Below are 16186 nucleotides of genomic sequence, written 5' to 3'. Positions count from 1 at the left end.
CAGCCACCAGAAGCAGCTCGCCGTTACCGAATATCTTCAAAGCAGTTCAGTCATTTGTTACAACAGCGCATACCTAGATTGATATCTATAAAGAGAGGTAAGTCTTTGGATGTCCTGCGCTTGAGAGAGTTGTAGATTTGTTCTAGTAGCTATGGGTTCTCGAATAATGCTACGCTCAATTATGCGCACTTGGTTTTCTTCTGACAAGTCTTCTGACTCAGAACCAGAAGTCAGGATAGAATCAATTAGAGGAGAGTGTCCTCAACCAGGCAGAAATCGACGGCGACTGAAAAAGGAAAAGAATAATCCATTTGGGTTACCCAAGAAACGAACTTATTGCAGTCATTGCCACGGTACTAACGGTTATGGAGACAATGATTCTTCTAGGCGTGAGGCAAAAAGTAAAAGTCACAAGGATCAAGACGCGTCAGGCGGGCAGCAGCATCGTCTTAGTGAGCAACCGAAGCCTCTGCCTGTGGTTCCACGTCAACGTCCCCCACAAGCAAGAGGCCAACAGTCTCCATCAGAGGATACATCCCTGCATATTCAGGGCCACAATCAGAAACATAAACGCAGCAATGTTGTTGATACCCAAGTAAACGCGTCAAAGAAGCAGAACCAGAAGAAGCATGGTATACATACTCTCTACCAACAGGATCAGGAACAGGGGAGCAACGAAGCCATCTTCTTCTCCGACGACCGCTCAATGAACCGCGAGGCCGTGTCAGAGGTAGTCGACATGATAGCTCTGCGCTTCAGCCACATCCCCTACGCCGTTAGCGGTCTCGCAGCCATGGTCTACTACGGCTACGAGGCGAGGCCGTACAAAGTGAGCATCGTGTGTCCCGAGCACACGCGCGAGAACCAAAAGTGCTGGGCCAAGGCGCAGGGCATGATCCCGATACCGCGCCAGCGACACGTCTGGGGCGTCGCGACCTCTGACGGCATCATCCAGCAGATCCGCGTGAGGTTTCCCTACGATTTCAACGAGATGCATGCCCTAAAAATAGGCACCGCTGGCAGCAACCCCGTCACCATGTTGTCGCTAGCGGGGCTGGCGGATGAGCTTGCGAGGACCTATGTTAATGAGCTCAAGCACTCAGACCACGACAGGCAGGAGAATCTGGCGCACGAGATGATTTGGATCCTCAGAAGAATCATTCAGTGCAGATTACCCGAGCATGCGCTGCGGCCTGAGAGGATACCTCACCTTATCAGGGAGACGTTCTGGTTACCCTTCACTCTATCGTATCCAGAATCGGTCCCTTTATTCGCAAAGGCGGGATGGAGTATTCCCAACGAGGGATGGCTTGAAGATGAATGAGAATGATCAGTGAACGATATGGGAATGATTTGGAGTTTGGGGAATTACGGTGGCACAGCACGACACGACACGGCATGGTTATGGTTTATGGTTACGCTTATGGGTTAAAGTTTGGTTACAGGAGCGCATCGCATGATACCCTAGATGTTCTTATTTCCTTCGTTTCTAATGATAAGACGGCAAGAATGTAGACTGAGAGATATTTGATTTTCGCAACGAGTTTAGAGATTGGGCAATTAATTCACATACAAGAGAGCAGTAGCACTTCGCAAAAGTGCCTTTGTTCGTGAGAGCAATCCATTATCTCTACGTAGCCAAACTCGGCATCTCTAGCAGGTGGCATTTCCAAAGCGCTTTCTGCGCATCGACATCAAAATCATCCTGTCTACTCCCAAGCTCCAATTGCAAGAAATGCATCAAAGTCAACTTAGTTACGAGACTTGAATGCCTTGACAACGTGGCTGACAGTGAACTCTCCGTAGTTCTTGATGTAGCTCAAGTGAACGGAGAGATCCTTGCCTCCAGCCTCACAGTACGGGTCGCCCTTGTCGCAAATGGACACGGTCTTGCTGGCGATGCTATCACAGCCGATGGGAAGGTTTCGTGGGAAGATCTGTAGTATGTTAGTCGTGCCTATAGTGATTGTTCTTGAAGACTTACTCCACTACCCTCGCTGGTGCCAACATGGAAGGGCTGGCCTTCGGTGAGACTGGGATCGCCCATGGCGACGATGGCCGCAACTGTCCAAGGTTAGTCATCTCTCAAGTACGTTCTGAGTGAGTGAATGTATCTTACCATTGTCGGTGATGTAGGCAGGCTGGGAGAGAGTGCCGGGGAAGCCTTTGGAGCTGGCGCCACACATGGTGTCCATGGTGACGTGCGCTCCCTGGAAATTATTAGTAAGGTCATATACAAGGGCAAGGATAACGACTTACCTGAGAGTATCCCATGAGGATAAGGTCGGTGTCAGGGCAGTTCTTGACGTAGTTGTTGATGACCGAGGTCATGGTACGAACACCCTCAGTCTGGGACTCGACATACTCATCATACAGAGCAGGATAAACGAGGGCCTCCATGTCCGAGCCGGGGATGAGCTTGAGGATTTCCTCAGCGAGGATGCCCATAGCGCCAGGGCCCTGAGGCTCGAGGCTGCCGCGGGCAACGACGAGATGAGCGCCCTTGGCGCAGGTGATAGCGTTGGCTGTGGTGTTGGCCGTAGCCAGAGCCAGGACGAGGCTCAAGACAAGCATGAATGCGATCATGGCTGCGGTGTCGATGTGTAGAATGCTAGTAAAATCAAGTCAGAATAAATGTTTATTGCAAGATGGTAGAGAGATGATATCTTACCCTGAGTGTAGTGGTTGGTTGTGATTTGAGTTAACAGAGTGGAAGTGAGTGACGATGAAGGTGAAGAGAGGAGGAAAAGAAGAAGACCGGATGAAAGAACAGAGGAGAATATATAGCCTCACCTTGGCAGCCGCCAGTGCCATTTCGCAGTGGCAGCGGCAACACCAGAACGCGATATTCGCGATCACTGACAGTGGCAGACAGTCGTAGCAACCTCACTCACGATATCTTAAGATAGTAGAGCAGCGGCGTAGCAGTGGCAGACCCACATCGGCACTCTAGAATCTCTAGTGAACGTTGGAAAAAGCAAAACCATGGACCTCAACTGTCAAATCGCATCTTTGCAACTTTTGCGGTTCGGCTGCAGGGACTGGGGTAGATCGATGGTATCGGACTTGTTGCTTGATTTGGTCAATACAGTCTGAGTAACTCAACAACAGACAGATTTATATATGGGAAACACTTAATTTATAGAGCATGGTATGACAGTGATAACAAGAAATTATGTAAGATATGTCTAACAACCTTACTGGGAACAGCTAACTTTGTCTTGATATCATAATGCTGTCTGGTTGTGTAAGTGGAGAGGATCGACATTAGTTCCTCACAGCGTGCTGGGATTAGAATTGGATCTCCATGTTCGCTAGAACAACCATATAATTAAACATGTTTCGAAACCTGTGTTGGTTGGTGCCAAGCATGTACTTGACGTAGTTGACTTGGTCGGTTTGCCCTGGCCATCAACAATCTGTAGGAACTCACCCCTATTCCTAAGAAGACATATGTACAGTACAACAGACCACTCATATAATGAAATTTACTTTAATTGTATCTCAGTAATCTAAGATATGTTGCTGACTTAATGATAATTTAGTCTCAGTCTTCCCAGTGACGATAGAGCCTTATCTGTTCCTATACATACTCCAAACTCTGAACACAAAACCTTAAGTTGAACTGTTTGATCCAAATTGTGTCAAGCTACTATTTTGGGCTTTATGAAACATGCCCACAGCATAGTCGGCAGCAACATGTCCATATGCCGTCACGTAGTTCATATGGGCTCTCAAATCGTGGCCTCCAGCCTCGCAGAAAGGGTCACCGGCGTCGCAGAACGAGATCGTCTTGTCCGAAACACATTTGCATCCCTCAGGCTTTTGACGGGGAAATATCTGATAACTAAGTTAGCTGTCCCTTGGGTTCTGTATGTTCAGGAGGACTTACACCGTTGCCAACACTACTTCCAACGTGGAAGGGTTGGCCTTTGGTGGTGCTCGGATCACCCATCAGAACAACAGCCGCAACTGCAATTGGGTTAAAATGTTTGAATGATGGAGATTTGTGGCTCGCTTGACTGACTGTTGTTGGTAATGGCGGAAGGTGAAGGCTCTGTAGGGAGGAACCCGATGGAACTTGCGCCGCACATCACGTCTGCAATGACATGGGCACCCTGAATAACAAAGTCAGTAAAATATATCCATGTTCTGCATAATGGGGTTAATAGTGGGAACGTGATGTGACTGACCTGCGAGAACCCAAGTAGAATGACCTTTGTCTTCGGACAGACCGTGACATACTGGGCTAGGACAACAGAGAGAGCCGCAATGCCTTCCATCTGTGACGGCTGGTACGGGTTGTAAATAGCCGGATATTCTAGTGAGACCATATTAGAGTAGGGGATTCCATCTAAGACCTGTTGAGCAACTGCTCTGATGATGCCTGGCCCCTGAGGTTCAAGACTGCCTCTGGCCACGATGATGTGAGCTCCGGAGACACAACTGGCGTTTCCAGGCTGACCATATTCTTGACAAGCAACGAAGGTCACAAAAAGAATGAGGTATCTGAGAATGAAGAGCATCGTGAGAGACTTCCGGAGACTAACTAGATAAGTGACGAGTTCAGCGGCCCGCAGGCAAACATGGGACTGGGAAAATTACGGCAACCTCAATCTTACAGAAGAATAGAGAAATAAGACTTGGTATTATTGGAACGATTGCGATCGATGAAAACAGATGAAGCTGAAGTCGCAGTTCAATTTGCCAATGACTTTGGTCCGCAGAGCGGGAGGAAACAGCAAAGGTAGAAAATAATAAGAAACAAAATAAAGACGAATACAGAGACAAAGACAAATGAACGGATAAACTCACAGTGTGAGCTGAACTCAGATTCCGTTTGTGCTGTGCATTGCAAACAGATATACATCAATGTTTGGCTATAAGTTAGTTACCTTATCAAGCCTGTCTCAGCCAAGCGATGTAAGCCAAGAATAGCGTCAATATCAAACGCTATCCGACCAGCTTTCACGGGAATAAAACGTTACGTTTGGCTTGATCTACCGAAGAAGCTCCTAGTCTAGTGGCCATGTAACTGCCCGAGCAGGCATGTCTCAATATTTGGCATTTCAACCCGGGAAAAAAGCAACCATGTCAATCCGTGGCACTAAAACGACAAGAACACGGAAGAGCAAACTCAACTCCTTTTTTTCACACAAACCAAACACTTCAATCGATCAGACAAACGCGAATACCTTACACAATGCCGCCGTATACCGTGGAAGATTTGGTTTCAGCGTCTGAGCAAAAGATTGGTGCTGTTCTTCGTGCCTTGTGCCAAGATGAAGATACCCGCTCCCGTGCTCCGGACCACTACAACAGCTTGCAAGCCACGCCTGAACTTTCCGATGGGCGCAAACGCAAGGCGGAAGATGAGATGCGTATCTGTGGCCAGTGCAAAAAGGAGTTTAACAAACACGAAAACACCGTTTTCATCCTGGTAAGTGAACCCATAGCTTTAACTGTGGCAAGATAGATGGCTCACATTACAGCACAGGAGTGATGTACGCCGATGAGGAGGCTGAGGCATGGGACGACCATGGAGGTTCACTTGAGGACGTCGAAACAGACGAATATCGCGAAGAATTTCCAGATGCTTTTCTTTGGGATTGTTGTGATAAGGGAGGCACTGAAGAGGGGTGTACCCATGGAAAGCATGAGGCTCAGCCGATCTAAAGAAGTCTAAGAGGGGGAGATGGCAGCAATCTTGGTGTTGATTAGAAGGTTGCCAATTAGATAGTAAATGCAATTATTCCTCTAATTCCAATCCATCTATACTTTTTAAAGTTGATTTGTTAATAGTGATCGTCCACTTGGAAGAATCTGGAAAGTTGAGACCATATCTACCCCTGCGTATCACCGCGACACTAATAAAACAAGCTCCCAACTACCCCAACTTCAAGACGTCACTTCACTTACACTTACACTAACACTCACTCAATTCAACCCAGCTCACACAATACATCACAAACATACTCAGTCATCAAAATGTCCCTCACACTAGAACAAGAAATGGTCCATCTCGCACCAGAGCAACACGTCCGCGCAATCCTCCTCGCCCTTCTCGACGACCGCATCGTCAAAGCCCGCGCCCTAAACCACTACCGCGCCCTCAAAGCCGCTGACAATCCAGTAACCGGCCTCAAGCGCAAAGCCATGAATGATTTGTTTGTCTGTGTTCAGTGTGACCAGGCGTTTACACATGAGGATAACACTGAGACGTCGTGCCGTTACCATCCAGGTACGTTGACCAGCCCTACCTTTTTGTGTGTATGTTTGTTGAGATGAGGCTGATGACGTTAGGGGAACTTGAAGTTGATGACGAAGAGGACTTCTGGGCGGATCATGATGAGAATTGTCATGGGGAGATTGATACGCCTGAGATGAGAGAGGAGATGCCCGATGGGTTTCGCTGGACGTGCTGTGATAAATTAGGTGGACGAAAGGGCTGTACCAAGGGAAAACATCAAGCTGATCTGGCAAAGTCACAGAGAGGTGGGAATGTCCCATCTGGCGGTGACTTGAGGAAGAACAATGGTTCGCATTTCCCAGTTTCAAATGAAGGCAGTGAAGAGGAGGAAGAAGATGATGAGGGGGAGTGATTTAATTCAATTGTATAATCCAATGATAAACCTACATCTCCAACATTCAAGCAAGTATATCTTCAGTCTTAAAACTGTGTCATTCAGTACATAATAAACGAGATCCCAAAACTCCTAGCCTGGATGATTGATGTTGCGCAACGCAATATTGCCACAACCTCTCCTCACGACATCCACAAAGAGACACACACAGAGAGATTATAAATACCAAAAGACAAGAGCCCTGCTAAATCGTACATAGCCCCTGGCTTTTGACAAATATTACATGACATAAAACGTTGCAAATAGTCTTGAGTCCCAAAATGACCCGGGCTGTATCGTTAGCCGTGCCAATCACCCGGTACTCCTTGCGCCTGAATGCACTTCAAATAATCTGTTTCCTCCTCTGCCATGCCGAACAAATATGCCCCCGTGACAATATCTGGTGTCACTGTCATCCTCCTTCTTTCCAAAAACAACAGTCAATATGAAACAGTCACACCCCAGGCTCATGCTCTTTCAATCATCTATGCTCTTCAAACATAAAAGGAAGCTCTGTAGAGTGCCGCCGAAGAGGTGTTGGTCTTGGTGACACTGTGCCATCGAGGCTAAAGCGCCTGGGTGTTGTTGTTCCTGAACCATCGGCTGAGTCTATATCAGTGGGTTCCTATACCCCCATGACAGGAACCTTCTTGCTTCGCTTGCCCAGAAGGGTAGCGTTGTCCAGGTTGAGCTCAAATGCTCCTCGCTGGCGGTTGCGCTCGCGGACCTGCTGTCGAGCAGCCGCAGCGACTGTTGCCGAGTGTTGGCCGTAGCCTCTCTCAGCACGCTCCCGCTCACGACCCCGAGGTTGTTGTTGTTGCTCTTGATCTCGGATGTTGGCCTTTCGCATACTCTGCTCAAGAGCCTGAGTTGCTGCGTTAGGCTTGGGGGCGTTGTTATCTTGACCATCGATCTGCATAACGTCATCGTCTTCATCTTCCTCGTTGAGGCCGCCGAGGAAGCGCGCTGGTGTACCCTTGGGGCCGATCTGCGCTCTTCGCTTGCCCTCTTCCTCCTGACGATGAACAGCATAACCGACATCAAAGACCTCACGCAGGTTAACAGCACCAGGAGATCGGAAGTCGTATCGCTTGCCAGACTCTTCGAATTTCGTACTGTCGAAGGCGCGGAGCATACCATCAGACTTCTTCACCTCATCTCGAGGAGTAGGTCCATTTCCAGCAATCCATGGGTGAGCGAGGAACTCGGTAATCGTAAATCGCTTCTCAGGATCCACAGTCAAGAGATGGCTGATAAGATCCTGTGCAGACTTTGAGATCTCGTCCCACCATGGAGACAAGAAAGTGTACTGGCCCTTAGCGACCTTCTCAGTGAGCACCTCGATACTTTCATCGTAGAATGGTGGGAAACCGCAAAGCAGAGTGTATAGCACACATCCTAGCGCCCACATATCGACTGACTTGGAGTATCGCTCGTCCTTTACGATTTCAGGTGCTGTGTAGCCAACAGTTCCACAAGGCGTCATGGTCTGGTTGTCCCAGACGATCTTGGAGAGACCGAAATCGGCGATCTTGATACGACCAATACCACCGGCGCCTTGGCCGGGAATGAACTCACCCTCGTCAACCTTGTCCTCATCGCCAGGCTGCTTGGGTTTTGGGTGCTTCGAAGGCACCATAGGAATGGGCTCGAACAGAATGTTCTCGGGCTTGATGTCACTGGTAGGGATGTTAGTGATATTTCCAAGGCCGTGCAGGGGCGAATGACGTCAGGAGGGGCATCACCACTTCTGTCATCGAGCGGCCCAAAAAGAGTCATGACATACCGATGAACAACACCCTTCTCCTCGTGGAGATATTCGAGAGCCTTGGCCACTTGAACAATGACGTGTCGGGAAAGCTCCTCGCTGAAATATGTCAAGCGGACAATCTGGTGGAAAAGTTCACCACCGGGGGCAAGCTCCAGAACGATGTAATAATATTGCCTCGATTCGGAGAATTCGACGAGCTTGATAATGTTGGGGTGGTCAAGTTGGCGCATAATCTGGACCTCCTTCAAGATATTTGATCGCTGCAGGAGTGTTAGTATTCTGCCTCGCATGTCCTCGAGTCTAAAGGCTGGCCATCCCCGCCATCAAGACAGCAGGAACTGACTTCAGACGCGGACAGCGCTGGCCTGGACATAGGAAAAAATTATGATGTAAGGAGAATCTTCTCGCACCTCTGCTGCCTTCGGGACTTTCTTGAAGTCTGGATGTAAATGCTTATTGCCCTATGAAAGGGGACAACCCCGTGTTGGTAAATGGGGACCCAAAGAAAGAGAAAGCAGACGAATGAAAAGCACAAGAAACATCAAAACAAAAGGAGATGGGGTGACGGATACAGACAACCCAAGGTTTGCTTACCTGCATACTGTTCATCTCGTATTTGCGTACTACTTTGATAGCGACGTCGCCTTGCTGGCCTGTTGTGTCGCGGGCACGGTATACATTGCTGAAGGCACCATCGCCCATCTTGTCGACGAGTTCCCAGCGTTCGAGACCGGGGTAGCGAGGGAATTTGCTCTTGCTGGCATTCTCCTCGGCGATAAGCTTGGCGAGCTTCTCATCGTCAACGCGCTTCTTGCTCTTGCTGTGTGCGTAATCGTCATCGCCATATTCGTTTCCGGGCTCTTGTGCCCGCGAGTAGTGAGAGTTACTGGGGTCTGATACTGTCTTGTGCTGGACTGTGGGCGCCTGTTGCTGTTCTGTCTTGCGTGGGGCCTCTTCAGGAGCGGCACGAGCTTGCTTGCCTAAGCAACAATTGTCAGCGACTGATAAAAACGGGCCAAACTTGGCAGAATAGTGGGCTAGAACATACCGTGCCGGATGAAGTTCTTAAGTTGCTGAATGGTAGACATGGCTGTAGAAATTGTCGCTTAGGCGCGACAGTCGCCTGTGAGAAAAAAGGTCGTGAGGCCTTGGGCCAATTTTGGTAGCAAGTAATGGGCGATTGGACGTCTTTGAGAGCAGTGGTTGCTTCTATTGTGCAATACAGCTAAAAACGGGTTTCGATGATCTAGCCTAGAGCTATTTCGTCTTCGAGTCGTTCCGAGTCGTGATCGTAAACGTGAGCTTTGTTTGGTGTGCGTGGCGTGTCGCAAAGCGCCGGCAATATTATTATAAAAAGACGAAGCGGGATAGGTTTCTTGACAGAAGCAGGAAAACAGGGTTGGACTGCTCTGTGGATGATGCGGGGTTTAGCAGACCTACTCTAGCAGACGGGAGCGTTTCTTGTTTGGCGTTTGATGTGAGGGTGTCGTAGAAAGTCGAGTAGTGAAGAGATGAGTAAGGGTTTAACGTTTTGGGTCAAAAAGTGACACGAATGTGGGAGGATGGAGAAGAAAGAGAAAAGAGAAGTCGTCTCGAGGGAAGAAACCAGGAAAAGGAAATTGTTTGGGATAAAAGTGCCTTGCGCTGGTTGCTTGTTTTTGTTCAAGGCAATGCAAGGTCAGGTATGGTAAGGTAGAGCCTGGTTTCTTTTTGATGGGGGGAGGACCGAGATTTGAGAGGTGACGAAAGGGAAAAGGTGGGCAGCCCACTTTGAGTAGCAGCCCAGATTTTAGCAGGATTCTAGGCCAACGCCAGGCGGATCGAGTGGGGATGGGGGCGTTTCCAGCGGGAAACCTGGAAAACACAGGGGTTTATAGCCAATTCAGTGAGGAAATTGGCGGGAGTCGGGCAGCTGTGGTCTGGGGAGTGAGGTCACTGAGTGAATAAGAGAGGTCAGTCTCGGAGACTATTGCCCTGAATGTATGGTTATAGCTGAAACAGAGGATTTGTAAGATGCTGGTGAGTAAAGGTGAATGACGATGGTTGCCAAAGCTAAATAGACGACGAGGTAAATACAGTCCAGTCCAGTCAGTCAGCAGTGGTGATAGCGGGGTATCCAATGATTGATGAGACTGGCTGTGACGTTGACAAGTTCAGCTCGTAAACACAAATCTGAAGATCAGTAAAACAAATCTTAAGATGTTGAGTTAAGGATAGAGCCTCATGTTGACATAAAACGTATTGACTAGACTCTATTCGAAGTCGTGGGCGTGTATAGTAGATGATAGACACACGATGAAGTCACCCAAAGCGTCAATCAGTACCAAAGTCCCCGCGATATCGTCACAGCCGCCGGAGTACTAATGCATCCCGTCCGTCACTCACTATAGTACAAAATATACAAAGCTTGCCAGTGTCTCCCCCCTAGCGGAATGACACAAATCACCGCAGGTAGAAAAAAAAGGGTGAGAGAAGGGGTCCCAGGTGCACACCCACGCAGCAATGATGATGATGATGATGATGGCATCACCCTCTCTCACCCATGCTCCGCGCTAGGGTGCCATGCCATGCTATGCATGTGCTTGGTCGCTTGTTAGTGGCATCATCGGTTTACCTTATCATTTGCGCATATCTCGAGGCTAATACCTCATATCTACATCCGTCGTTTCTTTTTTGGAAAATCTATCATAACTTCAAGATGCAAGCAACGATTCGATAGACAAACCCATGCATTGGAGATAATTATTGCTTGTACGTAAATGGTGCTCCTGGCGAGATATCCGCCCTATGACGCTGGTGACGACATCACGCTCTCGGAGAGTGGATATCTGAAGATGTCAGCGCCCAATTAGAGAGTCTAGAGCCCTGCGATGTCTTGGCCTGGTGGCGGCTGTTCCAGTGCGTTGGCTGCTGAGAATGAAATCACAGCAAGCTTCATTCACTGGCTTAGCCCTGCCACTTCAAGGTTCCCCAGGCCGGAATACTTTATCAATGAAGTGTTCAAATCTCTTGTAAAGAGACGAGTTTCTCGTGATGATTGGGCTGAATCTAAAACCGTCTATTTATGGAGTTTGATTGATAACTCAAACCACCTCCACCTCAAGAGTCACTCACTCCACAGACTAAGGTTGAAGCCCATCGCACTGTAACACTATTTCACATCATTACTTTTCCTTTTCATATCCGTCGTATCACCCAGGCAGATCCGTTCCTCAACGGGTCAGGGAAAGCAACCTGTATCACAATACTTATTATTCTCCCTCAGCTGGATTGCTTCATTTTTGACAAGAATGGAAAATGTTGACCCAAAATGCTGATCATGACGATACTGCACCTGATACTGTACAACCACTCAATTTCATCCACCATCTATTATTATCTCTTGTCTTCCATCTACCTAGACAAATGCAGCCAGTCTCAAAACAGGCTTTTAAATTCGACTGGGCTGGCTGCTGACAGTACAACACCACTCAGACTTTACTTGGCTTTACGCCATGTTACCTGTTGGCCCGGTCTGGATCTTTATTTCAGACCCTGGCTGCACGTTACCAACATGCCAAGGTTGCTCATATTCCCTCTTGATTGGATTTTCTCGGAACCCAACGTCTTCCCAGGGCTTATAGCTCACCTGTTAATGGGAACATATGCTCCGTATTGCAAAGCAAAAAAACACATTGTAAAATTCGATGAAACAACACGGATAATGCCAGTTCTACTTTTTTTTCCTCATACGTCCTTGGTTTGTACAGTATGGCTTAGCTTATCCAGGCTGTAAGAAGCTCTGTGCGAGGTCTAGACCACGATAGCCAGGGATTCATGGTGTTGTCAGTAGGCACACCGATGGGACGCCCGAAACGTCTCTGGGCCATGTGCTCTAGCCTTTCTCATAAGCGCCGTGACGCGGCAGTGAGTTCTGATATTTCCGCTGCCTAATGAAGCTCGTGAGGTCATTACGCGGCTAGCAGCATCACTGATAAACTCTCATGATGGTGGTGTCTCAGCTATACTGACCAGGGGTTTCGAGACTGCTGCAGAAACCCTGATTTGATGCTTGTTGGTTGGATGCCGTTCCTGGAACTTTGTCTCCATCAGGATCTCGGCACTTGGAGACAAGCGATTTTGACTTCAGACCCTGTCTCTTGGTACCAACGAGTGGGTTACTGGTTCCTGAATCTTCTTTCTTCATCAGATTGACTCATTGAGATATGGATTCAGCTGGGTAACATTGGAGTTTCATGAGCCATTATCTCAGAGCGTAGCTGGCGAGAATCGCTCACTATTCCCCGGTGCAAGGATCCGAATATCATCCTCACGCAATATGAACAGACTCGGCTTTTGAACTCGTTGAATAATTCATAACATAACATATCATGAAGAACATGTCTCCCTACAACTTATAGCATCGATAAGGCACTGCGCGACTTTCGGCATATTCTCTCAACTGCCGATTCTTCCAACCATAAAACATCCTCAGACCCAGGGCCATCACTGACACAAACAGTAGCAGAGCCGCATTGACCCAGTGCCCTGTCGTAAATCCTCCTTCTCGCTGCGACGTTTGGTAGATCCAAACACCGGGGATCTGCCCAATTCCCCCACCGAGACTAACGTTGAGGGCAATGGCAAGACCGGTAGAGGCCGTCGTAAACACATTGGAGCTGAGCCATCCCAGCATGGGTGGCATGCATGCAAAGGAGCCGGCCGTTGCCATGATTAAACCTCCGTAGCGGGCTTTATAGGCGTCGGCCGGAAGCGCAGCCGATATAATGAAGCCAATGGCGCCCACGGCTGCAGCTATGGCTGTGTGAACACCTCGGGCGTTGAAGTGGTCCGCCGACCAAGCCACCAAAACCTGGCAGACTGTTGTGCACGGTCAGTTTTGCTAACTTCTCAAACCTAAGAAATATGTTAAACTTACTATAAGCAATAGCCCATGGAGGCACGGTCATCAATTGTGCCTTCAAGTCGAAATATCCCAATCCAACGGTGATTGAGGGCGCAAACAAACTCAAACTCGCAAATGCCGGGCCAGACGCAAAGTAAATTGCATAATGCGCATACAATCGCCAGTCCATCAAGGTTTCCTTGGCCTCTGCCCAGTTCATCGTCGGATGCGATTCCTTAGAACCCTCATAGTACAATCGATGGATAGCCATGTCCTTCTCTGCTTCAGATAACCATTTTGCCCGCTCCGGATAATCGGGTAGGAAGAATAGAACCAGGAAGGCGGCTAGGCAAGATGGGATGCCCTCAATAATGAAGAGCCAGCGCCAGCCAGACAGGCCAGCTGTGCCGTTCATGTGGCCGATGCCATAGGCAATTGCGCCGCCAAATGCGCCGGCGAGAGTGGCAGATGCGAGGATGAATGCGACGCTAAAGGTTCAAGAGGTTAGCATCTCAACCGTTGCGCTACGACAACTGGTAAAGCTTGGATACAGAAAGACTTACCGAACACTGCGCTCATCGTGCTTGTACCAAAAGGTCAAGTAGAACACTAATCCAGGAAACAATCCAGCCTCGAAAACACCCAGTAGGAATCGCACAGCTGTAACACTGCCGAAGTTATTGGTGGCAGCCGTCAATATCGTCATTGCACCCCAGCAAAACATGAGAAAAGCGAGCCAACGGCTGGGTCGCAGTTTCTTGAGAAGCATGTTACTTGGAACTTCGAACACCGCATAGGAGACGAGGAAGACCATTAGAGAAATGACGAATTGGTGGTCGGTCATGTTGGTCTCGCGCTGCATATCGTTGTTGGTCGACGAATTGAGGATCATGGCGTTTCCGATATTCGTTCGGTCGAGGAAGGAGAGGAAGTAAATGGCGCCTGATAGCGGGATGATGCGTAGATCTTGTTTCCAGAGAAGACCCTTCTCGAGGGGGCTTATGGCGTCGCCATAGTGAACGTGGACGCCCTAGGAGACGTAATGTTAATATCTGCGACGTTGGTGGCATGCGCACAAGTTGCGCAGAGATTGAAGAGGGTATTTACATCGTCTTTTCCGAGAGTCGAATCGACATCGTCGACGGCGGCCGGAGGAGGGAACGGCACGGGAATGGGGACCTTTTCCATTGCCACGTCGCTCGACATCCGGCCTGTGGCTACTCAGTGGCCGTGATGCGACGAGATGGAAGAGGATGGTGTTTGTTTGTCGATGTCGTCGATGAACAGTTCGAGAAGAGTTGAGATCGGCAGGAGGGGGCGAATAGATGATCGGTTCGTTTTCCGTCTTGTGACAGTGAAGAACCGAGGGTGGTTGTTTGTGGTTGTTGCTATTAAGATAAGATATGAGCTGGACAAAAGAAAAGAGATGAGAGATAAACGCCAAGAATGATCAAGACCGGGTTACGGACGGATATATATGGATGAATGTATATATCTCAGACCTAGACCCAGACCCTGGCCCCCAGGGAAGAAGGAGATGAGATGGATGAAATAAGGGAATTGAAGCGGAGCGAGGCGCCTTCCAAGTGATTGGAGTCAATCGGATCGGAAGTAATGCAGAAGTGGGTGGGTAAGTTGGTTTAAGGTAGAGCAAGTGTGCCAATGGATTGAGTTTATTTTTTCTGGGCGTTTTTGCACTCTTGACTCTTTTGGGGTGGGAATTGTACACGACATGGAAATAAGAGACGAGGAGGAGTACAAGACGAGCACCAACACAAGCACAAGCAATGAGCACGAGACACTCTCGTCTTGTCTTGGTCTCGGTCTTGGTCTTGGTATTGGTCTTGGAACCAACAGAAGACAAGCAACAAAATGCGGGGGAGACTTTGACTTTTAACAAGCTTCGCTTCAGCTGCAGCTGCAGCTTCTCTCACATTCTGACACTCACTGACCTGACTGAATCTATTCAATGCATCACATCCATCGCTACCCTCGCTCGGCAAAACGAGGGATCCACTGCCCGCCGATCAGATCACCACTCGGATTGCTCCAATGACTCGCAGTGGCGCCATGAATGGGGTACTCTTTGACTCTTGTTTGAAGCTGTCTGTTGCTGTTATCTCGAAGAATGCACCTTTCCTTCACTAGTTAACCTTGTACGCATACCGTATTAATGCGCTGTGTTGTCTTGTAAGCTCACCCTTCCGATCTGAACAACTCATCACTCTCACTAAGCAGCACAACACAACACGACACTCATCTTCAAACGGTTACACCCTTTACTCTTCCCCGTAACTGCAACTGTAACTGTAACAGTGAATTCAATGCAAAAGCCCCAAGGTAACTCTACCCGCGCTCACCGCGGGAATATAAACGATCTTCTTTTCTTTTTCGCTTTTGTCTCCCCACTCTTTATGATCTTCACTCGTATATCCGAGCTCACGGCCCAGTCCAACAAGGTAAAATTTTGAATCCAAGGCAAATAAAATTTTGAAGCATATGAAAAAAAAAAATCGTATCAAAACAGGTGGAGTCTCCGCTTCGGCAATCCTACTCTAACCCTTCAGTACGTAAACTGTGACTGTGACACAAAAGGCCACCCCAAACCAACCAAGCGGGGGCATAAGACAGGGAATAATTGAACAAGAGGTGCCCAATGCGTGAGGAATTCTCAATTTCCTACAGTTGCCGCCGTAATGGCCCGATTATATAAACTTTTTCTTCGTTAATTTGCGCCTCTATCCTTACCAATCACTCAATTTCTGTTTCTCATAGTCTCAAATTTTCGCTTCACGGCCCTTTTCTCTCTGTTCCACAGCTCCGAGTTGCTCTCCCAAAGAGGCAGATTCTTCGGCTCCGGGCCGGCCGGTGGGGGGGGCCCGATCCCGGAGTTTCTTCTATCTTGGG

At 48.5% G+C, this 16186-nt stretch overlaps 7 protein-coding genes across 7 annotated transcripts; 3 read left to right on the top strand and 4 right to left on the bottom strand.

Moving 5' to 3' along the window:
- Positions 1-151: 151 nt before the first annotated feature.
- On the top strand, positions 152-1324 carry BKA55DRAFT_532018 (uncharacterized protein; the record flags this gene model as incomplete). Its single annotated transcript, XM_046189282.1, has 1 exon — positions 152-1324. The coding sequence occupies one exon, from the start codon at positions 152-154 to the stop codon at positions 1322-1324; it is 1173 nt and encodes a 390-aa protein (XP_046056132.1).
- Positions 1325-1751: 427 nt separating this feature from the next.
- BKA55DRAFT_532017 (cutinase-domain-containing protein) lies at positions 1752-2814 on the bottom strand (the record flags this gene model as incomplete). Its single annotated transcript, XM_046189281.1, has 5 exons — positions 1752-1937; positions 1985-2064; positions 2120-2210; positions 2260-2611; positions 2672-2814. The coding sequence occupies 5 exons, from the start codon at positions 2812-2814 to the stop codon at positions 1752-1754; spliced, it is 852 nt and encodes a 283-aa protein (XP_046056131.1).
- A 710-nt stretch (positions 2815-3524) lies between these two features.
- BKA55DRAFT_548363 (cutinase) lies at positions 3525-4913 on the bottom strand. Its single transcript, XM_046191115.1, has 4 exons — positions 4194-4913; positions 4028-4118; positions 3893-3972; positions 3525-3840 (listed from the first exon to the last, which is right to left on the bottom strand). The coding sequence occupies exons 1-4, from the start codon at positions 4524-4526 to the stop codon at positions 3616-3618; spliced, it is 729 nt and encodes a 242-aa protein (XP_046056130.1). The 5' UTR covers positions 4527-4913; the 3' UTR covers positions 3525-3615.
- Positions 4914-5203: 290 nt separating this feature from the next.
- BKA55DRAFT_682451 (uncharacterized protein) lies at positions 5204-5676 on the top strand (the record flags this gene model as incomplete). The annotated part of the gene is made up of 2 exons (XM_046198346.1): positions 5204-5444; positions 5498-5676. 2 exons carry the CDS (start codon positions 5204-5206, stop codon positions 5674-5676), a joined length of 420 nt encoding a protein of 139 aa, XP_046056129.1.
- Positions 5677-5836: 160 nt separating this feature from the next.
- BKA55DRAFT_669317 (uncharacterized protein) lies at positions 5837-6602 on the top strand (the record flags this gene model as incomplete). The annotated part of the gene is made up of 2 exons (XM_046197940.1): positions 5837-6241; positions 6304-6602. Exons 1-2 carry the CDS (start codon positions 5989-5991, stop codon positions 6600-6602), a joined length of 552 nt encoding a protein of 183 aa, XP_046056128.1. The 5' UTR covers positions 5837-5988.
- Positions 6603-7248: 646 nt separating this feature from the next.
- On the bottom strand, positions 7249-9482 carry BKA55DRAFT_498059 (kinase-like domain-containing protein; the record flags this gene model as incomplete). The annotated part of the gene is made up of 4 exons (XM_046186515.1): positions 7249-8302; positions 8410-8654; positions 8989-9374; positions 9443-9482. The coding sequence occupies 4 exons, from the start codon at positions 9480-9482 to the stop codon at positions 7249-7251; spliced, it is 1725 nt and encodes a 574-aa protein (XP_046056127.1).
- Positions 9483-12680: 3198 nt separating this feature from the next.
- On the bottom strand, positions 12681-14775 carry BKA55DRAFT_6643 (major facilitator superfamily domain-containing protein). Its single transcript, XM_046197692.1, has 4 exons — positions 14387-14775; positions 13843-14309; positions 13313-13767; positions 12681-13254 (listed from the first exon to the last, which is right to left on the bottom strand). Exons 1-4 carry the CDS (start codon positions 14483-14485, stop codon positions 12782-12784), a joined length of 1494 nt encoding a protein of 497 aa, XP_046056126.1. The 5' UTR covers positions 14486-14775; the 3' UTR covers positions 12681-12781.
- Positions 14776-16186: the final 1411 nt, after the last annotated feature.

Source organism: Fusarium redolens (assembly GCF_020744475.1).
Source record: "Fusarium redolens strain MPI-CAGE-AT-0023 chromosome Unknown BKA55scaffold_1, whole genome shotgun sequence".
Classification (NCBI taxonomy): domain Eukaryota; kingdom Fungi; phylum Ascomycota; class Sordariomycetes; order Hypocreales; family Nectriaceae; genus Fusarium; species Fusarium redolens.
This window is presented reverse-complemented; position numbering and strand designations above follow the sequence as displayed.

Excerpts from the sequence above, each read along its gene's own strand:
- BKA55DRAFT_548363 (XM_046191115.1), bottom strand. The coding sequence starts at position 4,526 with ATGCTCTTCATTCTCAGATACCTCATTCTTTTTGTGACCTTCGTTGCT. Across the intron at positions 4,119-4,193 it reads TTCTACTTGGGTTCTCGCAG|GGTGCCCATGTCATTGCAGA; the intron begins GTCAGTCACATC and ends TTTGTTATTCAG. Across the intron at positions 3,841-3,892 it reads GAAGTAGTGTTGGCAACGGT|ATATTTCCCCGTCAAAAGCC; the intron begins GTAAGTCCTCCT and ends CTTAGTTATCAG.
- BKA55DRAFT_6643 (XM_046197692.1), bottom strand. The coding sequence starts at position 14,485 with ATGTCGAGCGACGTGGCAATGGAAAAGGTCCCCATTCCCGTGCCGTTC. Across the intron at positions 14,310-14,386 it reads CGACTCTCGGAAAAGACGAT|GGCGTCCACGTTCACTATGG; the intron begins GTAAATACCCTC and ends TACGTCTCCTAG. Across the intron at positions 13,255-13,312 it reads TCCATGGGCTATTGCTTATA|TCTGCCAGGTTTTGGTGGCT; the intron begins GTAAGTTTAACA and ends CGTGCACAACAG.